The sequence below is a fragment of the Scomber japonicus genome, chromosome 11 (genome assembly GCF_027409825.1).
Source record: "Scomber japonicus isolate fScoJap1 chromosome 11, fScoJap1.pri, whole genome shotgun sequence".
Taxonomy (NCBI): Eukaryota; Metazoa; Chordata; class Actinopteri; order Scombriformes; family Scombridae; genus Scomber; species Scomber japonicus.
Window position 1 is genome coordinate 28,379,035 of NC_070588.1, and position 25,050 is coordinate 28,404,084.

The 25,050-nt window shown below is 40.1% G+C and overlaps 1 protein-coding gene across 1 annotated transcript in view; it reads left to right on the plus strand.

Moving 5' to 3' along the window:
• Positions 1 to 8,684: 8,684 nt before the first annotated feature.
• sema5ba (sema domain, seven thrombospondin repeats (type 1 and type 1-like), transmembrane domain (TM) and short cytoplasmic domain, (semaphorin) 5Ba) overlaps positions 8,685 to 25,050 on the plus strand; it is a 108,028-nt gene continuing 91,662 nt past the window's right edge. The window contains exon 1 of the mRNA XM_053329178.1: positions 8,685 to 8,873. Coding sequence (XP_053185153.1) covers positions 8,714 to 8,873 — 160 coding nt within the window. The 5' untranslated portion in view covers positions 8,685 to 8,713. The remainder of the gene's footprint in view (positions 8,874 to 25,050) is intronic.

The following is a 25,050-nucleotide window of genomic DNA, read 5'->3' on the forward strand; positions in this document are numbered from 1 at the left end:
AAAAGGATGAGGAATACAGTCAGTAAAACTATTAGAAGTGAGTTTGAAGCAGTGGTTTAAAAGATGAAATACTGAAATAATATACTTTCTAGTAAACGGAGTGATTTCAGCTCATGTTGTTTTTTAAATGAAACACAATGACTAAACACACATACAACCATAGACTGCAGATAGAAATAAGCTTCTTGTATGTGGTCCCTTGTGAATAAATATAATAAACTAAACTAAACTGAACATGTCTGGACATATGATTATATGTATATTATATCTGGATATAATATTGAAATTATCATGGAAAATCATTTTCTTGAAATTTTGTCTAGAAAGAAATGGAAAAAAAAAGTAAGAAGCCACAGAGACAGTCAGGTATCATCTCCACAGACTCCACCTGCTGAGAGAGGTGTGCACATACACACACACACACACACACACACACACACATATATATATATATATATATATAGTGTCTTTTTTCCTCTGTCTCTGTGCTTTGCTCTCTCCTCTCACATCACATCTACAGTAATTTATAGTATATCAGATGCCACCTTCCTTCAGGCACCATAATACCTCCATTCCAACCAAAAGCCTCTCATTTGATATCGGACATAATCCCAACAGCGCCTGCCAACCTCGCCTCCTCATCAGCCCTGTCACTCAATGCCCACCCCCCCACCCTCCCCAAACACACACACACACACACACACACACACACACACACACACAGTTTTCTTAAGGCCGAGGTCAACCCATCCTCACTCTTATAAAAAAGCCCATTCTCCGGTTATGCCTGCCTTTTCAAGCATGAGTGAAACGACTCAGTAACAAGAGGTGCCTGCCTCGACCCCTCTGTCACCCTCTCTTTCCACGAAAAGAAAGAGAGAAAGAGAGAGAGAAAGAAAAAAACTTATCTCACCCTGCAACCATCTTCATTGCACATTCCTCCATCCTTCCCCCCCAAGTGTGTTGCATGTTCATCCCCGTTCCCTCGGGACTCTCACGAGGCCCCCTCTTTACCCCCTACCCACCACCCCCCCTCCACCACCACCTATCGTGGCGCAGGCATTAAAAGAGATTGGTCGGGGTTGAGCCATTGAGTAGAATTAGACATGGTCAATGTAGGCCCTGCTGGACCAAAACCCCCCCACCCTCTCCCCTTTTCCTTGAGGGCAAGAGTTAGACAGCTTGAATAGGACATGAATATGGTGGCAATATGCATCCGCAGCGGTGGTTGTCGGCATATATCACAACTTTTGTAAGGTTGGTTTGATTTGTGGCTTTGATTAAAAAAAAAAAAAGGAGGAGTTGGCACATATAAACGCTCACACACTGTACTTGTTCTCACAGATTTCCTCAAGTGAGCAGATATGACAGTGAGGTACAATGACAAGTGTGAAACGAGCCCCGCCGCATTTCCTTCCATTTTTTAAAAAAACCAGCTCGCTCTTACGCAGAGAACTGAAGGCATCTATTTTGTGTTTAGCTCCTTGAGGAAACAGGTGTTATATCCTTCTGTTGTAATTCTTTTTTTTGTATGTGTGTGTGTGTGTGTGTGTGTGTGAGAATACCTACGAGCTGTCGGATGAGAAGGCATCGGTATTCCCTGCGCCACAAAAAAGCTAATGATGAGCGTTCAGGAAAGGATCACAGCAGGCTCTGTAGGAGTTACATCTTTTTTTTTTCATGCACTTAAAGCTCTGGAGGGGCTTAACATGAAATCCTGATAAAAGATGCTTAACAATTATGTCTAATCACTTTTAGCAAAGCAAAGAAAAAGAGAAAAGATCCTCCTCCTCCTCTTCCTCCTCCTCCTCCTGCCCCCGCTGGGAGCTTCGCAGCAAAAATGACTAATTCCATTTCCATATTTTGCTATCTGTGACGCAGCAAACACTAATTTATTTCCTCCTACTGGGTCACGCAGACTTCCTTCATCGCCCCGTTCCAAGATGGCACCAAAACACAAGGTTCTTATACAGGCAACGGTACAATCGGTTCCCCGACGGGCCAGAAGCAATTTAATCAGTGTCGCAATAGATTCTGATGAGATGGAGCTCAGGGAGTTAGTATTGAGTTGTAATTAGAAGTCCTCTCCTCGCAGGTCTAGGTCGAAATGAAGAGGCAAACGGCCAGACTGAGTGCAGCTCTGGAAACTCTTGGTCTATAACTTGTTTCTATAGCGATGGAAGAAAGAGAAGAAGTAGGACATTTGCACAGAAAAGTAAGGAATGGTAAGAGAAGGTAGGGGTTAAAAAGCGAGACAGAGACAGAGACAGAGAGGTTTTAACAGCTGCTAGGAAGAAGGTTGACACACCTGCAGAGAGGCCCCCCCCCCCGTCGCCTGGAGGAAAGTGTCCTCACAATCGCACGGATGCAATTTGAGCTTCTTTTCCCCAAGCCCTTTTCTGTAGCAGGAAGTGAGAGGTAAGATTTGGAGGGAAAGCTGTCAAGGCTGAACCGGATTCTGACTTCACAGTTTCAGCTAAACACGGAGAGAGAGAGAAGAGATTAGTTTGTTTTTTTTTGTAGAATGGTCAAATCCTGAGGCCTGTTTTCTTTATCAGCTCAGAGAATCTACTTCCTCCTGCCCCCAAAACCTAAATTAGCTCTCCCATCATGCCTCGCTGCAAGCAATGTAGAAGTCTTCGGTACCATCTTAGCTCTCTGTAGCTAAATACAGAAGTACATACTTCAACATCACTTAATTGTAATGCACTCTCATTTTCCTTCTTCAAGCTTTTTTTTTTTTTTTTTGCTGTTGTCCTTTAGCACTTCACTTCCTCTCATAGCGTTACATCAGCGGGCAGTCCGCCATCCGGTTCCCCGCGGGGAGGCTGTCGAGGTCTGTGCCGAATTACACTCAACCTGGTTCCCGCTGCTCGAGTACCAACTTGCCGCTCGGTTGCCATAGATACACTCTGGCATCGGCAGGGTCTTATGAGAGAGCCTGTGCTCTGAAAAGTTTCAGATGTACAGGCTGCCATCTGGATGAAGAGTGAAAATGACTTCTTTTTTTTTAAAAGAAGAGAGCTCACCTCGTTTATGAAGGTTTTGGAAATGATCAGAGCACCAACAAGCTGTAGTCTTTTATTTATATACCACTGGGAGAAAAAAACAGAGATGTTGTTTACAGCAGCTGCACCTCGCTGCTGATGCATGCCGCTATTAATTCAGTACACCTTAAAAAGGAAATACACTGCCTCCAGCCTTTCAATACTCTGGACTAATTGTGTGTCTACTGTAAATCGTCAGAGTACACAGCCAGAGGTGTGGAAGCATATTTATTCATACAGTGCACAGTAAGGTACTGGTCCAGTCTTACAGTTGACTTAAATCAGAGAAAATGAGTGTATTTCTGCTTTATTTCTTTATTTAATCCTTTATTTAAACAGGTACTCTCATTGAGATATGAATCTCTTTTTTTTTTTTAAAGATTTTGTTGGCATAGACGCCTTTATTCATCAGTAGACCGACAGGAAACATGGGAGAGAGAGGGGGGTGACATGCAGCAAAGGACCTCCGATCGGGATTCGAAACGGGGTCGGCTGCGTATATGGCATGCGCTCTAACCACACAACCACCTGCACGCCATATGAATCTCTTTTTAATGGGAGACCTGTGTACAAGTAGTTCACACATACAGATCCATAAACAGACACATAAATCATTCACATTTACACATTAAGAAATAAATCTACAAGCATGATTGCCAACATGTGAGTAGCACTTTTTAAAAAGTTGGAATGTAATGAGATAATTCAGTTTTAGATACTTCTGAAGCTCATTCCATTTGTGTGCAGCAGGTTGCACAATTTTCTCAAACCACTAACAAGCATGTAATTCTTTAAAGGATAACTAGACTTGACTCTATTGTATGAATGAGGCTTTCATTTTATAACAGCAATGTGATGCAGTGTTAGATTTTATACTCCCCTACAGTGAAATGCAGAAATCAGACTCACCTCCAACATTCAAATACATTTTCAACCTGCTTAAATACTCCAAAACCAGTAAAAGATTATATCAAATATAAAAATCAGCCAATGTGGATATCAAAAAAGACTTGATAAGACACTATCTTACCTTTTTTAAAACTAGTCAAAGATACCTTGATCTAATCAACGAGAGATCGGACATTCAGGACGTAGGTGTTTGAAACAGCTTTAAATCTTAAAATAGGGCATTACTTCTGCTTCTTTATACCTGATGGCAAAGTGCCTTTAACAGCAGTGGTTTACATCAGCCCTCAGACTCTCATCACACTCCCCTATGTGTAGCTAAGAGCCACCAGTATGAACACTGTTGGTACTTGAGTACATTTTATAGCTAATACTTCACTTTCCCAGTAAAAATGTGTATGCAGAACTTTTACATGGAGTGTCACTGTGATGGTGTTACTTTTGCAAACATCTTCATCCACCCCAAACAACTAAAGTCCAAATTCACTCCTGTGAAGGCAGTAAATCTCTCTCTCCTCACTGATCACAAAGGTATTGACAAAGAGACGTGCCTGGGCATCTATTAGTCCAATCCACACAAGTACCCCAGTAAGTCCTGGGTATACAGTGGACCCTTGATCACTGTATCCAGCAGGATGTCTGAGTGACTGCGTGACTGACGGGACACACAAACAAGAGCTCAGCGAGCCTTGTTAAAAGCAAAGGTATAGATCGTACCGGTTCCTTGCTGACAAACTGTTGTTAATCCAGAACACAGCGGGTTGGGAAATTGGATGGACTCAATCGGGGCCCCTTTGGAGTTGGCCTTGAAGAGCTCGGTATAAACACACACACACACATATATACACACACATACACACAAAAGGAGTGGATGTTGGCACACAGCATGCGTCAGTTCTGGCCACTCGCTGTGACCCAATATGGAGTGTGACCAGCTGTCTATGGCTGGATTTTGCCTGTCTTCGGAGCTGGGACTGTGTGTGTATGTGTGTGTATGCAGGTATCCGGGTTTGCTTGAGTGTATGATATGACTTTCTTCTGAATATTTTTGACATCCACGCACTAACCTCCATCTTGCATACGTGTGTGTCCATGCCAAAGTCTGAACGTACAGCAGAGTGCTGGGCATCTGTCACGATCTCCTGCCATGCCCGCTCTCAGTCCAGCTTTTAGACTAATGAGAGGATTTGTAGAGTCAGCCTTTGACTTTCAGGACTCAGTGATTTAATGTGAATTAAGTACCTGCCAAACCTGCTTCTGCAGAAGATGGGGAATAAAGAAATGAGGGTGTCCTTCAGGGCAGAAATGCATACCCTGTAAGCATAATGTGCACGGTTAGATTTCAATCAGGGACATTTACGTATGTCAACCTTTAGTTTCTCTGTCATGCTTCCCCTTTAAAGTGAAGGGAGAGTCCGCTGTTATAATAAATACCCAGATATGTTTCTATACCATAGTAGCTCATAACTGAATGTTGGGTACAGGGAAAACCAAGATTTCAGAGCAACAGCCAGACACTCAGTCACTGCCAAGCTTATAAAGTAACTGCTAATGACTTTAAATCAATTATGAAACAAACAACACAACCAATCAGGAGATGCTAAAATCAGGGAACATATGGTCTCATCTTCCCGATTTAATGAAACGCTACAACAGGAGGTGCTCTGCTTCACTTTGGGTGATGCAGGTAACAGGATGCTTGTTAAAGTTACTAAAAATAAAACTAGAGTCAAATATGACTTTTAAAACCTAAAAGAAAGGTAAGAAAAGCATTACATTTTGTTAGAATGTATTTGTAAGACGTTCAAACATCAGTTAAGCAACCGTGCAGAGATTCCATCTTAATCACTGTCTACATAGCAGGAAGTGTCAGGTCTTTCCAATAAAGTCAATAATGGGGGAGTCTGTAATGAAGACTAGATCGGTCCTTGAGGGACTCCACATGTAATGAAGTCAAATATAAAGAGAACTAGAAGTGGAACTAGTCCAAGGTGATCTCTGAGGTTCTCACCTACAGCATCAGTATATCCTCAGTAAGGACATACTGACATCTACACGGTCAAAATGCTGGATGACTCATGCCAAGCACCACTACCACAGACCACTCACCCTCATCTGCTTTCAAGTGTACTTTCACTTCTGTAAAGCTGATGAAAACCAAATCAAAATCATGCCCAACATCTTTTTTTCCTACTTCTTTTTGACCTTCTTTCCACTGTATGTTAGTGATTTTTGAACATCCAAACACTGATCTTTTTTGGAAGTGCCTTCAAAAATTGATTGAAAAAAACAAACAACAAATACAACCCTCTGGTCTAGTGTAGACAGAGAAAACTCAGCTTGGTGTTGGAGTGTCATGTTGGCTCATAGACCACACTGTAATACGATCTTGCCAAGGTTTTGGTAACAGGTTACTGGACCTAAATGGGGAGAATCAGAGAATATGTTTCACAAAACCTTAAGAGTAAAATGTGAGCAGCAAGCAGGTCATATATTATATCACTGTGGTTCTCAATCCAACTCCTGGAAGACCTCAAACACTGAAGCATCTCCTCTCAGCCCATGCCTTATTAACTCTCTGATGTTTGTTCAATCAATCAAAACCTGGAAGACACCAACCTCTGATCGACTTAAAACAAAGGCAGTCATTTTAATCAAATTCATCAAGGAAGAGAAGGAAGGTTTGCCACAAGTAGGATTGAGAAATGCTAGAAACACTGACATGGTCCATATAGTGAGTAAAGAGGGATTGAAATAGAAAGCTTTGAAAACCAGACATCTGCCTGATATGAGCAGCGTAAAGCAGCTGGCTCATGTAGAGGAGAGGGTTCTTTCTATTATGACTACTTACTTACTATTATGACTATATATATATATATAGGTATCAGTGATTATGCAGTTCGATATGCGCCAATTTTATTTAAAAGATGTATAAGCAGCATTTTATGTATATTTGATCCAAATGATGATCTGAATTTACATTGAATATATACATACATATGTTTTTGTTCATAGTCATTTATATATATATTAAATTCCCAGTGAAATTTATTGTTTCAGTGCACTGATTTCACTTTAAATGATAAAGTTCATTCTTAAACTGTATGTCCTTCCACCATTACATATCTTTGCCACAGGTGTTTGATAACCACATTTGAGAGATTGCTGCAAAAATTCACTGTTTATGTATACTGTATATCGGCTGATATCGGTTTTTTACTCCCTAATGTCGGAATTGGCCCCAGAAATGCAGTATCAGTCCGGCCCTAGGTATCACAATTCAGTTTGGATGGCAAACTTAAGAAAAATATGTGCATAGTTGACATTTTTTAGACATTATCAAACCTGAAACCTTTGGATCTATTACTCAAACTGGACTTTCTGAATCATATTCTATCATCTCACCTGTATCCATAGCAACACGCTGACAGCAACACATCCCCTTATGTTTTTTAATGTTATTTTCAGTCTGAATGTGACCTATCAACTAACACTAAAACTTGAGACGCTTCCAGCTCGGCCCAATCAAATCTACCAACAGAGTACATTGAACACTTCCCACCTGTTTCATCAACAGCACGTTTGTTGGCAGTAGCTTTGGGAGGCCTGTTGACTCCACTGTATTGTAATGACAAACACGAGCACTGTGCATTTGCTTAATTAGTTACCAGCTGTAGTGAGAGGGGATAATTGATTGCAGGGCAATATGGTTGATTTGCAGCTCAACCAAGCTAATAATTTGTTATTGATTGAAGCATTAGTGAGGAAAAACACTACAGAGAGATGTAACCCAGCCAGAGTGGTGCAGAAAAGTTGTAGCTCTCAGTTTTCAATCTACTTCAATGATATTACACCTCGCTAAGCTAACATCATAAGAAAGTGCAGGACAGGTACAGTAGATGATGAACTGCTGGTTTCAACTCAGCACTGTAGACTCATATGTTATGACTGGAGTAGATTACATTTACTCAGGAGAGTGTCTGTATGTGTGTTTTGTGCAGGAATGTGTGTGTGTGTGTGTGTGTGTGTGTGTGTGTGTGTGTGTGTGTGTGTGTGTGTGTATTTGCTGCCTGGATCAGCTCACATTAACATCTGATGATAATTTTGATTTTTGCATGCATCCTAGTAAAAATATCCGTCTGAATGTACACAGATCAAAGAAAATAGCTGCACATTTCTAAAGAGTCTTGGGGCTCGGACGTTAAGCGAAATTCCATTCTGCTCCATCGACTTGTGGAAACTTCCGCCTCATTGAACAGTCGGCTATTGCCTTCAATTTTCCAATTTTAATCAGCCATTAAATTAACTTCCAAAAGTTTAATTGCACATTTTAAATAATTATCTGGAGGGTTAGAGGTTAGGTACTTGTTTGAAACGGCTCGCTGCGGAAGCCCAGCAGTTTTCATGGGGAGCATTTTTTTGCCGATTGGCGTCCTTCACACTCTCCATGTCTCTCTTTCTTCTTCTTCTTTCACTTTGTTGCTTGTCTCCACAGCCCTGGACATTGTTGCTTTTATCTTGTGGATATTGTGTCCTTTTGACAAACATTTCATACCTTTTGCATTACTCTTTCTATTCTTCTGTCGGTTCTTTGAGATGAATTGAAAGTTTGAGAAAAGAAAGGATTCAACAGATACTTTTCTTTGAAGTCAGATCGAAAAATGCTGCACCGAGTTGCTGAACTTCTTCTTCTGTCTCTTTTTCCTTCTACAGCTGTATCCCAGAGGCCCACCTTGGCAGTTAGAGGAGAGGTCATCACCATGACAGCATCGTTGCAGGACTCCACTCTCCTCTTCCTGCTCCTCTTCCTCCCGACCGTTTTCACGCAGAACTCTGCGACGACCCCGAGCCTGTCGTTGTTTGACCCGCTGACCCAACCAGAGTGCACCAAGAGAGAACATCCAAAAGTCTCCATACAAGGTCAGACATTGTCTACAAACACTTGGCTTGTGTAAACCGCTGATAATGTCTTACATGAGTTTACATGAGCACAGGAAGGCTGTAGCTGTGTTGATTATCACGCTTAATGATACTGTTTATCATCCCAGATTAGCTTGTTAAATTAAGTATTGCAGTGTTTTTGGCTGATTTTGTGGTGTTTACTGCCTCAGAACAGGAAAAAAAGCAAAAGCAGACCTCACACACTGAGGCTACAGTTAGCCAGTAATCTACTTTTTTTTATAATTATGCCTGTTACATCATGATTAGAGCCAAAGAATACAGAATACATTGAACTGTATCTGTAAACAAATATAAAAAAATAGATGTATAACTGTTAAAGAGGTTAATTCATTGAATAAGTGACACAGAATTAAATAAGTGAAGTACACTTTGTAAATTAAAAACAAAAGCAAAAAAATAACATAGTAAACAAATATAAAACTGAGGTGTGAATATAATGGTGAATGAAATGTTTGATTTGCTATTTTGGGACTATGGTTTTGTATTGTGGGTGTAATAACTTAAAGCCTCCAGCCTACACCTTTTCAGTCAATAATGGTTATTTTGTTAGATATCAGTTATGATTTATTGATATTTATGTGCATTCTTTTGTAACGCTGTTAAAATGAGCACCAAAAAAACTTGAGAAAATCAGTGCTGTGTGTATGCAAGTTATGCATCCAGCACAAAAAAAGTGGTGTTCCTGTTTAAGATGTTTTACTCTTTTTTTGTGTGAAGAGCATTGGTATTTGTCAGCACAGTGAGAGGATTGGCTCTGTAGTGAGAAACAGCAGCGAGAATGTGACTGAATTTCATACAATAGTCTAATTTCCAGGTGCAGTTGTTGACTTATTTCAAATGATTTGCAGCAGCTGTTCTTTATTTAAATGTCAGTTTCAGTCTGACTTTAGATTATTATTATTATTACTCTGCTCTAAGTAGTGGTGTTACCTTTCATACAACCACACTGCAGCTGCTACAAGTCTGTCATATCCATGCAATCAGGTGATTAGACTGATCTGTACACAAACTCCCAGGTTGGACACTTCCAAGTGGTAAAATTATTACACGGACTGACTGTAAACATCGATGGCAGTGTTGCTTCATCTTTAACCGATTATTATTGATATTACAGTAACGTTCCCATTCAGATTTCCCTCTAAATTAAAGGCTCTATCATCTGACTAATCTGTTGGCTTGTTTACAACCTGTGTAATCATCTGTCCGCTCATGATTTTTTTCCCCATTGCTTCATGCATTGTGTTCCTAGATCTCAGCACTGACTGTAATAAGATGAGTGTTGTAACCGATAACAACGTTGCCAAAACTACAACAATAAGACCTAAGCTGTATTAACTAGAATTCTCCTTCAATGTTTAGGTGTCTTTGTGCAGTATAAAAATAATATGATAAAGCCAGAAGAGTTTCAACTTTTACACACTTCACCTTGACAATACAAATAACCAAATATATGCAGCAAGACTCCTTTTTAACACTGTTCATTAATGCAAGCATAAATATAGCATGATAATAATACTGTATGATTTAGGGCTGTTACAATGAATTTTGGTATACAAATATAATTTGAAGAGTAAAAAAAACCCAAATCATATAATTTTATATAATTGTGTTAGCTAATGTTAGAAAATCTTATCCGTTTCGTCTTGACCTCCCTGCATGTGACAAAGAAGTGCTTTTGTCACGTCTGAACAATAAAGTTTTCTGAGATTGTCTCACATTCAGAGCGCTACCATTAGCGTCACAACAGAAATGGCGCAAAGTGAAGCAAATGCGTGGATTTCTAACAATAAACAAATGAATATTTGAAATATTTGAAATGTACGAGTTAACCTACAAAACCAAATATCGCTCATTTTATTTTAAATGTTACGATTATTAATGCGCTAAACGGAGCATTTATTTATCTCATGTTTATGCGACACTGGCTTTTGCTCAGGTTATTGAAATAGGCAACAATGAGAAGAATGTGTTGAAATTGACAGTGCTCATTCAAGTTGACAACGTTAGCTTGCTTATTACTTAACAGCTAGCTGAAAGCATAAGCCTGTTTCTTGGTAATGTTGAGATGCCCTCTAATGGTCAGAATGTAAAATAACCACATTGACAGTGGCGTTGGCAACATATAAGCCTCTCTATAAGTACACTGTAAATACTTCTAATAGACTAAATCTGACCATTAAATATTCAAATATAATTTGAATATTAAAAACAATAAAGAATGAAATTTGAATGGGTAAACAGAGGAAGATTGACAGCCCTAGTATATTTGTATATCTAGTTAGTGAATGGTGCATCACCTATGTGCAAATCCATCATTTAAAAAGAGACTTTTTTCCGTATATTGAATTTCACCCATCATCTCTATTCATTTTGACAGTTGTTTGTTTTTGCAGTCACTTCTTATTAATTTAATAATAACTATGCTTTCAGATGACCACAGAGCACTCTGGGAAATGTATCAGTAACTGATGGGAAGAGGAAATTATTGATATAATTACAAAATGAGTCCCAAAATGCATTCAGCATTACTAAATGGCACATAAAATCATCCATTCCTCACTGTGACAGTGAAATAGTTCGTTCAGGCTTTACAGGGACATTTGAATGAGGTCCGATGCTGCAAAATGATTGCTATCATTTATTTCAAGGAGAACATTTCTCTGTTTGCCTCAGAGAATCTTGACTTTAAAACTCGGGGCCATGCACCCGTCCACGTGTTGTCTGCGGGGAAAATAAAGACATGCCTCTTTTCACAGCAACAAAATAAACACTTTTCATAAGCACATCCCCGCGCCGGCGCCAATAAAGCCTCACAGCTTGGCACGGAGGAAGGGGTCAGCATGCACCCCATAACAGAACAACAAGAAAGCAATAGGGGGACGAGATAGAAATGATTGCGCCGAAATAAGCGCGCTCACCGTCGAGCCCGTTCATTTGTACAGTGGGGGCAGAGAAACGCGGCCTTCTCTGTGAAATGGAACGGCACAGTTTGGGGGGGGGGGGGGCAGCGAATCACAGATAGATATGGCAGAATGAAAGGTAAACACGTACAAAATTGCTGTGTTTATTTTTGAATAGGGCTGTTTGTGTTCCTTCTGCCAAGAGCGCTGTCTGAGATTGGAGGACCCAAAAAAAAAAATTGCTGGTGAGGCTCGAGGACAGAAACACAAAAATTGTAGAGGTGGCCCGAGGGTTTTACTTGTGATTAGAAATATACTTCCTCCCTCTGCTTCTCCAAACCATATTGCAGACCTTTCCTCAAGACTTTTTTCTTTTTCGGACTGTGGTATTGTTCCCATCCAAGTCTCCCTCTGTGCTCTGAGGCCAGTTCACCCATGTTGCAGGTGTGAACTCAGGCTAATAGAACTGAAGATGGACATGGAAGAACTCTAAGCGACGTTCCATTTTTCACTGGAGTTCAAGTGCATAAAGCCACAGCCTCTTTTCAGTTGGATTTCAATGGCTATTTTTCATTCCACACAAAGCTGGGCTGAGGTCACCTATACACACACCGAGCCTTTGCCTTTCCGTCCCGCCTCACCCGCCGGGTCTCCAGATGTCCAGATTAGCCCGAGCTCGGCCAGTGCATCACTTCAAAGGCGCGGCAATCGAGAGCGGCAGGGGAGCTGCAGGGCCGGCGCTCTGTCAAAGCATTATGTGGAGGCAGCCGTATAGAAAAGGCCCCGCACAATGAAAGTGTCAGCGAGAACCTGAGATTAGCCTCAGTGATTGATGAGCGTTTTATAGCGGCTTGTTGAAGCGATCCCTCAGTCACCTGGAGGAGGCTATGCAGAAAGAAGCGATGCTGTACATTGACTTTAAAGCAAAGCAACGGACAACTACATGTTTTATTTTCATAGCCACGGTCAGTGCTTCTATTGGTCGTGATAAGATCGACTCACAAATGAGATCTGGGAGCCCAGAAACATTGGTAAAAAGAAGTCAGACAAGACAAGAAATAGGAGTAAACAAAACCAGCTTAGTCAAACATTGAAAGAGAAATGTAGACAGTAAAATTATTAACCCAAAAAAATAGCTGGTTACAGGCCATCCTCCATTTTCGTAGTCCAGTTGTACTTCAGATTTCAAACTCATAGTCTTAAGCCTTAACTGACACTGCCTCGTGACATCCCTTGATGCAATTTACCAGATTTTATGTATCTCTCTCTCTGGAGACACAAACAGCTTTATACAGCTTTTTTGTGTAAAAAAAGTAGTAGTACTTCCCAACAACTATAAAAAGACTTGTAAAATTGGTGGAGTTCCCCTTTTATGAGATCTGAGTAGTTTATTTTGGGAGTACAGTGTTTTGTACAGTTCAGTGCTCTATCCTCTAACACAAGCATGTCCAAACTATTCCATAAAGGGTGTGCTGTGTGTCTGCAGGTTTTTGTTCCAACCAATCAAGAGCACCCATGATTCAACCAATCAAGTGTCTGAAGACTTAGATCAGCTGATTAAATGAGTGGAGCCTGGTGTGTTGCTGCTTGGTTGGAACTGAGAAACCTGCAGGCACATGAACCTTTATGGAATAGTTTGGACATCAGGAACAAGTGAAAATGTATAATGTTGAAAAATGTAATTTACTTGAAGTTTAAACAGATCAAAATGCTCCTTATACAGTCAAATACTGAGAGAAAGTATGGGTTTGGAAACTCATCTTGCTGCCATACTGTAGTTGACAGCAGTGACAAGTCTCATCAGAAGATGCTGGAGAAACTATCAAACATCTCCATCAGCTTCACTTTGGCTGCTCAGTATTTTTCCAATCTGCTAAAATGCACCATAAACATGATGTTCCAGGAGACGTGCCAGCAGCTTTATGTCAACCACACGGCAGATCCGTGCAGGAGAAAGACAGCACTGCTACCACGTAATCTGCACCCACAGGCACACACACACACACACACACACACACACACACCCTGTACGAGCCGCCAGCTCATGATTTAGATAGATGATACCGACTCGCAGCGTAAGGTCTGATAAGAGCATCGCATGAGGGCAGCAACTGGAATTCTCTGAATTTAGATATGGAGCCTTTTGGAATTTATGGAGTCGGTTGTGTATTATGTTATGAGGCCCAGAGAGCGGTTTAAGAGTATGTGTAAAGGCTCGGAGAAGTAGATAAAAAAAAAAGGGGGGGGGGGGGGGTTGTCCGATAGATTCGATGGCTTCATATTCTGCTTCATCTGCTTTGCCTAAATCACTGTAATGTTCCTCACTGAAGAGAAACCATCGGTGTTGTTGCTCATTTTCTTTCCTATCCCTCGCTAATCTCGTGTTCCTCATTTGCTTTTATACCTTCTCTTATTCCCTGTCATTGTTCTCCTCATGCACCTCTTTTTTAAATGTATTTCCTTAACTTTCTCACCCCGTCTCCCCTTTCCAATCCCCCCTTTTCTATCAGTCTCTTCTTTTTTTTTCTTCTTCTCCCACCTCTACAATAATCCGAGAAATGTATTGGCCTCTTTGTATAAGTCCCCTCTATCTCCTTCATTGTTTGGGTAATGGTGCTGTCGTTTAGCCGTTTTGCCATCTGAGCAGCACCTGAGTGATGCCCCTATAAGACATAACACTTAAAAAAAAAAAAAAAAGTCTAACTCTTCTCCATGAATTTCTGATCCTATTTTTCATTTGACATTCTCGTCCTACTTTTCCGTCCTGTCCTCGTTTCTCTTCCTCAGTCATGATTATAGTGTTGGGGCCTAATTGGAGCCGTGGTGCTTTTTGCAGCCATCAACAGGCTGCAGAGTGGCGCTTAGCATGCAGCCTCTCACCCACCAGTGGTACGTTGGGATATCTGATGCAGGAAGCAAAGAGGATCCGAGAATAGAAAAACATTTAAAGGCTTTAACTTGCCACTTTACCACAGAAAGTGGAGAGCGGGAAAAGAAAAGGGCTCTGTTTGCTTTTCTGTAGCCATTCTGTCTCCTGCAGCCTTGGATACTATGGCTCCTTTCAGACATGCACCTCACTGTGTAAATGCATGTAATTTGACATGTCGGCGTCATGTTTGAATAAGCACCTGAGTTACTTTTCAAGTGAAACTCACTCGGTTCAACCTTGTAACACTTCCTACCACTTCCTTCCTTAACAAGTTTGAACTCTTTTGCATAAAAATTCACCAATCACCTAGGCCTGTCACAATAATTATGTTGACATATCGTACAATAATGTAATCATCAGCATGTATATATATGGACTTATCATATGATACATGGACGTGACTTTGATCATTTTTTTTACCTCAGTATTGCCACACTTCACATTAGCAGCTAAGAGGCTATTCATGTCACATTGGTTAAACAAGTAGTGTCCTCCATTCCTCACTGTGTACGTCCTGAGTGGAGACTGTCCACTCTCCAATCCCACCCCCTGGTATAAAATGATCTTCAAATAATATCGTTTATCGCGATTATTTCTGAGACAATATTTCGTCCAACAAAAGTAGTAATGGTGACAGGTCTACTATCACCATGAGGATAAATGAGGATAAATCTACTTGAAAATGATGTAAAATCTTATAACTTAAGATTTTGCCCAAAAACCCCCAAAACTATTTTTAAGTTGTGTTAATCATTTCTTTTCATAAAACCTTCTCAGGATATTTCAAAGTATGACATTTCTCAGCAGCAGAGTGAAAAACAAAAACAGCCAAAGGTTCAGAGGACAAAACTACTCTACACTTCCAAAAGCAGCGTGATTATATTTTAATTATCTTGTCTTATATATGAAGGAAAATAAAAATCTGTTTTGTAACATATCACTGCGAATGAGCTCTTTTGTCTCAGAACACCACAATGATAATGAAACCATCAAATGTTCAGATTCTTTCTTCATAGTTCAAACATTCTGAAGCAAAACACTTTCCACGAAGCATGCAAGCAAATACAGATCAAATGAATCACATCTTATCATTTGATTATGTTTGGACAATGTCACAGTGAATTTAAGCAGATCTCTTTTATATAAGAAATGATCAACCACAAGACAAGTTTTAAAATCCATTACTGAGAGAACTGAGAACATTTTCTTCATATTTTTACTTCCATACTCACTTCTGCTTCATTTTGAACCATTACTGAACGTTTATGTAACAGACACCTCTGTTCAAAGACCAAAGAGTCTTTAGCCAACAATTGAACAGATTTCATGTCTGAATAGAGCTGATGATATAACCCACACTTTCTTTCACACTCTCCTTCTGAGAACATTGTTTACATTCCGTCAGTTTTATAACCCAACCAGGGCATAGCGGACAAATCGTCAGTAACTTTGGCTGTCGCTTCACCATCGGTTACGTGAGAGGCTGACAGACATCTTTACCGGTTGCTGACCGAGAGGCTATTAGCCTCCTGGCCCCCATCGCCATTCCTCCCGCGGCTGCTCAGTCCCCCGGTCTCCACAGGCTGCCTGTAACCCTGCAGACCCCTCTATCTTAAGTTCAGTCAAGTGGGAGGGAGGGGGCGAGGGAGCGGTGGAGGGCTGAAAGGACAGAGCAATAGAAGGAAAGAGAGTCGTGCTCCACTGAGGCACGGCAGCCTCTCTCAAACATCAACCTCTCCCGAAAGTCAACCACAAGCGAAAATCGAAAGTTAGAACAGGAGAGATAGCAGGAGGAACGGGCCAGAGGGTGGAGACTGGAGTGCGAAGAAGGGTGAAAGTGATATGAAGAAGACCAAACAAAACATATTTGGAGGGATTTTGGCCCCAGATAAGACTTGAGGTGTGAACAGATCCGGCACTGCAGGGGAGAAAAAGTTTTGTTCCTGAAGGGCTTCAGCAACAAAGTAATGCCACTTTATTTGCACAAAAATGTACTTCCAGCAAATGGATATTTCATGCAAATGCAGTATATTGCAGGGCAGATTCATTTCTGTGCCAGTGTTTGGCCACAATTGTCAGAATGCAATCGTATGTGCTAATTGGCACTGGAGGTTATCATTCATTCACAGTATCATCTGCCAGAAGATAGCAGCTCGACTTTGTGTGTGTGACCTGTTTTGTTAACAACCCTGGATGGATCGACCGCATTGCCCTGAAGATAACCATTGTCAATATAGCCTCTTTTCAGCCGGTCTTATTCCCATTAGTAAGACACTGTGTTCCTGTGTTACCCCCCTGAAGGAAGACGATGATCGACAGCTACCTTTAGTGCAATATATGTCATCCATAGCTCATTAAACAGTGCAGCTCTTGAGGGGGAGAAATCAACTACATGCCTGATTATGATGCTAATGATAGAAACAACAACAACAAAACAATATAGTTCGGGAGGATGAAAAGAAGCAAGTTTACTGATATCTGCTATTTGGGTTTCGTAAAGGTCATCTGAGCTGTATCCTCCACCAGCGATTTGTTGTGTGCACTTATAAGATTTCTTCCAGTCAACAGCAACAAATTTCCTACCGGGACTTCCAAATGGGTTTTAAAGCCATTTCACCTTTTAGCTCACTCAGTCAAACTCATTTTAATCCCATTCGCCCAATCAGAGTCTTTTATGGAACCGGGGTCTCTAACTACATCTTTAACTTTGTCCCTTCTAGACCGCTGGGGCTCTCTGAAAGCTTTCTCAACCCTGTGCTAGAGGGCTGGAATAGTCAGAGCTTAGGTCTTGTCTGACTTTATATCTCCAAAAGCTCAATGCAATTAGTGGTACAATCATTAGCTGTGTGTATAATCCAATTGTCTTAATGCATCCTTTGCTGAAGACAGAAAGAGAAACAAAAAAAAAACCTTCACTTCTGCATCAGTTCAAGCCGTATCGATATACATCTGCACTCTCAGCTGTCTCAGCAGATTCTACTTTCTATCTTCTCTGCTGCTTCTATATTGGAGTCTACACCGTGCCCTTTAATGGCTCTGACACCACTGTCCTCCCACCAGCTCTGAGATGGACAAAGTTTGATAGAACTGATAGCAGAGCAGCCCAGCGGTTCAAATTTGGGAGGGATTAGATGAAGGTGAGATAGATCTTTATCAAATAGCCCGATCAATGTGCTCCAAATTGAGGGAATCTCACATTCCATCTGGTTTTAAGCAATAAATGGGTCGGACTGTGCTCCAGCTCTGCGGTTTTTCTGCGTGTGATTGTGCATATGTGCAGTTTGTTGTGCTTTTCATTCTTTTATAATATGTTAGCATTTTGAGGCTTTGACTGCCATTCATCTAGACTGAAGTCAAACAGTGACCCAGATCGGTCGAGGTGCCACTTCACTCCGGCCACACGCTGCTTTGTGTGGGTAGAGGCTTAAAAAACTGTTAGCTGGAAGGAGACCGATAGGTTCCGATTTACGTCTTTCTGTGAGACAAATGTCTCAGCCGCTGTCCTCATCCCTCCGGCAGCCACAGGCTAATGCATTAATCCGTCTGCCTGCCGATCACAAAGGGAGGGAGGAAAAAAAAGAATGCAATAATCGTTCATCAAGTCCAGCTTGAGGCCAGCGAGTAAACCATGGGAGAGGAGGACTTTCATATTCATCCTGCTTTTATTGTGCCTACTTTGCCCCACCGCCCGGCCAGACAGTTATGAGGGGAAGGACCGAGCAGTGCATATAAAACCACTTGTAAGCAGGAGGATAAATGCCAGTCAATAAAAGACCCCTCACTGTCAGAGAGGCCTTTTCTACCAGAGTAAACAAGCTCGTGGTTCACAAGCTCTCCCGCATACCACTGAATCAAATTCACTCTTGCTTTCTTTTTTTTTTCTTTACAAGCTTCTGAGGAGACATTCATGATGTGAGATAATGTTTATACGGGCATAATGCTTTTCGAGTCCGAGTTTGAGGTGATTTACGCTCCATGTGAAATTCTCTGAAGTGAATGCTAACAGCTCCTGTTTTTACTGTCTGGTGCATAATGCTTCCGAGGGAATAATTCTGTTGTTATCTATTTCTCCGCTTGCACATTCTTATTTTATGGTTCATGTCATATGCTTTGTTTTAATGGTCTTATTTTATGGGGCGAATGAATCATGTTTTAACTGAAACTAACTAAATGTTTCATTTCTGGATGTTTTCCAGAGTGTATTCAACATCGCAGGCTTTGAGATTTGTTGATGGCTGCTGTATTTTAGTCCTGCTGGCTGTGCTGAGACTAGCCTCATATTTTCTTCTACTCCTTATGACCCACAGTCCTGTCCACGCTCTCTGTTTTTGCCACAACATTTCTACTGTTGTGTTATCTCTCCACTTCCAACATCAATGTCTAATCTACTCTTGTGCCTGCTGCAAACCACTTTGACTGTGACTCCATTTGCACACCACGGATGTGTTACAAGAGCTGGATAGGCTGCTGTCACTCAGCCATCAGCCGATTTACCCCCCAGTGTTCACTTGCGGTATTGCAGCTGAAAAATCCCTCTGCAGCCCAAAAAGCATTTTCCCTATAGACCACCATTGTAAAAGAGATGTGTGTAAAACTGTTGACAGGACACCTCCAACTGCAAACAAGGTAAATTATGACTCTTTATATCATTCGTTTTTGATCCACTGAAGTTTTATTGTGTAAAGGTTTCCTCGAGATGAGAAAAAGCATTTAAAAAAACAGCGACGTCAACACAAAAGTATGTGGGCCTAGTTGAATCAGTGGCAAACACTACGGCGCATATTCAATGGACCACATAATGTGAAGGCAAATCTGGAAAGTAGAAACTTTTTACACCAACCAAGCTATTCTTATAGGATGTAACGGGCGCCATTTTTGGTCCAATCTTCAGCTCTTATAATACATCTATGTTGCACAGTACACACACAAGCTCATGATGTGCTGTTAACTTAGTATTCTACAGTTCAACCTCCTACACGTTACATCCCAATGGATATATCACATACTGTTAGGTCAAAAGCACATCTGCACAAATTGCAGTATCTTGGCATGTTCCGTCATCATATCTGTGTTTCCCAAAAATGATTACAGTAACCCTGTTAACCCCTGATAGGAAGCTGGAGGAATTCAGTTTTTTTCTCACTACAGTATCAAACTCACTGCAGATTAGTATTCTGACAAAAATACTAATTGTAAATGACCAAATAGCTGTCAATGCTGGAGGTAATTTTGAGAAATGGACACAATTCAGACTCATTATGAAACAAGCGCCAACGTGGACAGCTGTGGCAACGGCGAGGTGACGCTTTCTCCTTTTTTTCAAACAGCCTTGTAAGGCAAACTTATAAGTTGGAACAAGTCTCTCTGATTGGCCATGAACAACAGAGCACCTGCCTGAAGGAAGTGAGTCACAAAGGAGACGAGAATATCCACTTTATCTTCTCTCTGATATGATTTATTGCAATCAAAAATGATTAGTCAGAATGATTCTCAGTTCCTGCTGTGGATAGCTGCAGTGTCATTTTCATTACTTAACCCTTACATACATGCAAAAATGGAAACATGCATTATTTTGTTATATTTGTTTGTGCAGCTGATACACATTTTTATATGCAAATGTACAAGTTTGACCTGTATTTAATAAAAAAAATCTAAAATGTATTAATGACTGATAACTTTATGAATCTGAATTGGTGTAGACTAATTATGAATCAGAATATGAACAGTATGTAAGGGTTAACAACATTTGGTCAGTATTTAGTCGTCTTTACATTGCAACAGATTTGTGATATATTCATGTAGTTGTTGCTCTCAAACAACAACTAAAACTAATAAAAATACAAAGCAGTAGATGATCTTACTTAACCTGAAAGCTCTGAATGTTTAATAGTTTAATGTGAAAGTTGGATTCGTGTAATACAGAAGCTGCTGCGATGTAATTGTATGTTAAGTAGTGCAAACTGGTTGTGTCTGCGCGAGCATAATCCTTTGAGCAGTAATGAGGTGTTGTTGTGCGTGGAAATGCAGCCACTGTTTAAGGAACTGATTCTAATTCTAATTATCTCATTTGATTGTGTTAGATTCATGTTCTCTACTCACACACACACTGCTGCTTTGTACAGACCTATGAGCACGTTGCCTCCCTCAACTTCAGCTCTGTTTACATAAGATTGAGAGACTGAAGACCCCCCACCCCCCCCCTGCTCCCCTCTTGCACCTCCAGCCTCGGTCTTCACAGCCATTAATCAGACAGTGATATACAGACGTGGTCCCGCTCCCCTCCTCGCACTGGCCTTGTATTATTTCTGCACCCAGCCTGCATGTCAAAAGGAATGCAAGCCATAGATGCATGCTTAAATGTGAAGAAATAAAAGCACCGTATAGAAATGTAAGATAAATATTTATAGAGCGTAATAATAAAAGGCCTCCTGCAGAATTTGCGTGGGAACATTTAATTTATTACGTGTGTTGAGGTTATCAGTGATTTAATTCTGTTTGTGTAAAAATGTTTTATAGTCTGTTATTAATTTGAAAAAGGTTCCATTACTTCTCTGCGCTGGCTGCTTGATTAAAAGTCACTGTAGTTCCTTGTTCATGTTTCCCATGTTTTCAATGAAAGCAGCGTGCTTGTTGATATAATTAACCGTGTATCATATTGCTGCTTCAGGCGCTGCATGTTGCTGCTATGACTTTCTTTCTGTTCTCAGCTGCCAATGGCGACATCCAGCTTATACAGTATGTTACAAGATCCAAGTTTAGATGTTGTCAACATGATTCAAAATTGAAGTAATTGTCTGTAAATGAAATGCCATGCCTGTACTGGTGGTTTGAACAGTATTGAAATACTAATGGTAGTGTTAGTATTATAGTGTTCACATTTAAAATGACTAAGTGCACTTTAGCTGTTTAAGCTAATATTAACTTCACACTCTGACAGTCTTCACAGCCCCAAATCCTGGAAGCTTAAGACAATGATATGATGTGCTTCAACATTTAAAGGTTAAACAATCAAGAGTTTTTATTTTTTGTTGTGAGCCAGTTTTACATTTCCGAGTGACAGCTGTAAAAACCGACAGCATCTGAAGACTTTCACTTCTTACAGCGTGTAAAGATGTTTTTAAAAGATATGGTTTCTGACATTTTCCTGCATTACCATGAACACACACACACACACACACACACACACACACACACACTGAAGATTTACTACATAATAAGACATCCAAACACAATATACAACTTACACCGTCCAGCTGGCAGATGTACTCATTAGAGCACTAACTGTGTGTTAATCCGCTGCTGGAAGTAGTCCCACACAAATGCACTATTTGCTCAAATCTGGCATGCTCAGCAGTGAAAGAAGGTTACTGACCCTTTTCTTAAAAAGCCGTAAAAAGCTTTAAAATAAGTTAGTTTTTTTCGTGACCAATTTTTTTATTTCATTTTCCAAGTGGAGGCTACACATGCAACACAAGGCAACCAGACAGTACACTTACAACAAGCATAAATAATATAGTCAATACAGTAAAAATGTACACATGATTAAATACACGTGTTGATACAGTCTGCAGCAATAAACAATCCTTAAAACTGTACCATAGGTCCTCACCAACATACATCATCACTCCCATCCACTCAAAAAAGTCAGTTAAGAAGTAAGAAATTGCACTTGGTGTATTTTTCTGAACATGAAAAAAGACTATAACTGTATCATAAGCTATTTATTTGCCAGAAAAATAACTTTTAGTTATGCAAAACCTGAAATCACATCTGACAGCAGCTCTCTGAAAACCTCATCTACATCTGGAAAAACAGGCAGCGACAAGTAATCCACGTTTCACTGATGTCCTCTGTCAATATTGACACCCTTAATTCCTCTATGTATATGTGCTGCTGGGTCTATGTATTCTACCTGTGTCTTAAAGGAAGAGCACCATACTGTATTGTAGCTGCAGCCTTCTGTCTTTCCATGACTTCTATCTCTTGTTATGTTTCCAGATGTGACAGAGCCATATGGGCCCCCATCACTTTTTAAAATCCCCCCCCCCCCTCCCCCCTCCCCCCCAGTGCGAATGATGGACACTTTTTCTTTTTTCTCTCGCTGTTGGTTAGAGACTTTTTCCTAACACTTTGATGTAGTTTCACACCCGTAGCCTGGAGCTTATACGCTGCTACTTTAACGTTAAAGGAAAATGAAGGTTTAAGGTTTTAAATGTTTGATGACTGCTTCCCTAATTAAAAGAGTTATCTGCAGAGCGGCTAAACATTCTCTTCTACTTTATCATCACTACAGGTTATTTTTTTGTTTTTCTGATTACATAGCTTTAAAAATGTTAACCCCTTACATACTGTTCATATTCTGGCATTTCACAGTATCCTCTCATGATTAGTCTTCATACATAATTTCCGACTTGAAATTGGTGATTAATCCATAATGAAGCTTTCAGAGAGCAGAGAAAGGGGATTATTTGTAATGTATGCTTTTTGTTGATGGAAATTTTTTTTTAATACAATCACATTATATAATGGCCCAACATTACATAACACAGGATGAAAACAATGAATTATATTAAATGGGAAAATTTTTTTTTTTTTTTAAATCTTTGAATGAATATGGGTCAAATTCAATAAAAATGAGTCACAGCTGCATAAGAATAATTTTAGAAGGTTGAAATATTTCCAGTTTTTGTATATTCTGGGTGACATAAGGATAAGTTGTCAAATTTCTGTCAAAAAAAGAAGAAGTTTTAAGGTGTTTTTTCATCTTTAAAAGGTGAAAAATGGGTCAGATAAGACTCAGTCAGAGCAGTATATAAGTATAAAGTGGGGTTAAAGTATAAAGTGAACAGTCTGACCTTCTTTCTTTCCTTTTTTTGAGAAGGGGGGGTACTAGCAGCTTTTTTAACACAGCTTTTCAAATCGGTTAAAGGGAACCTGAATCCCCCCCCACTAACCGCTGTGATACTGTGTACAGCATGGGAAATATCGTAAATCCCTTTACGCTACACAAACCTCCATGAGGATAAATCCGTTTAAAGGTCCGCTCTCTGGGTCACACAAAAAGACTGAAAAGGAACTGCTCTTTTCCTGCTTTCCATTTGATACATTAAAAGACCGGCTATGCGGCCTCCTCTGATCTGCCGCTTTTGACATTTTTTTGATTTGTAAAAGCTGCTTTCTAACAGAGCTACGTCACACAGAGCCGGGCTTGTCCAAATGTCAGGTTGTATCAGGACTGTTGAGCCTGATGCGGTCTGGACAGCTTTGTCCCTCTCTGCAGGAGACACCAACGCAGTGCAGGAAGCGGTCTTTTTACCGCGGCCCACTATACTGTCTGACACCGCATCTAACAATCATTTCTATTATTTGTGATTATATTGAAGTCTTTTTGCCATTTTCTGCCTTTTTATCAGATGGAGTAGCCTAGAGAGCTGACAGGAAGTGAATAATAATAAGATATACTTTATTGTTCCCAAGGCAGGACACAGAGAGAGGACAGAGAGAGAACTTGAAACAGGGATGTTATATGGCCACTCTCTTAAACCCATAGTGAAACTTAAAAAAAGTATAATTTCTTTATATAGTGCTTTTCATACAAAATATAGAAAAGAATAGAATAGAAAATTCAAAACATTTTATTCAAATTAAAAAAAAAAAGAATAGAATAATAATGTAATAAGTAATAATATGAATGAAATACTGAAGCTTTGTGCCTATAGGTTACTCAAACATCTGTCTACGGGTCAATGATTTTTTTGTGTCCATGTGGTTTAGTGAAATTTAAAGGGTTAAAATGTGAAAATAAGCGTATGAATAACTTCACACATTCTTTTTTTGTGGACCCAGCATCAAATTTCTGCTTTTAATCCATTTTAAGGAGAATATATTAGAGGATTATGGTAAAAATGTCTAAGTGGTGTAACCATAAAAACTTTGTACCAAATAATTCACCTTGCTTAAAAACATAAGCAACATAAAACACCATATCAACTAGTTTGGCATGATCTTACATTCTAACTTTTATATTAAATAAAGCTAATGGAATAGTATTGTTTTAAATATTACATTTAATCTGGAGAAACATGGAGATCAGGAAACATTTATATTAAGGATGTTTGTTTGTGCTGCAAACGTCAGCATTTCCGAACCTGCATGAATGCAGCATGGGACGTTTACTGGCGCGTACTTGATGACGTGTAACAACGCGCTAGACTAGTGGGTTGCTAACCGTAGCTAATCGTGGCTAACAAGTTCATAGCATCCAGCGCTATGTACACGAACACACAAACCAGACACGAGGTTTACC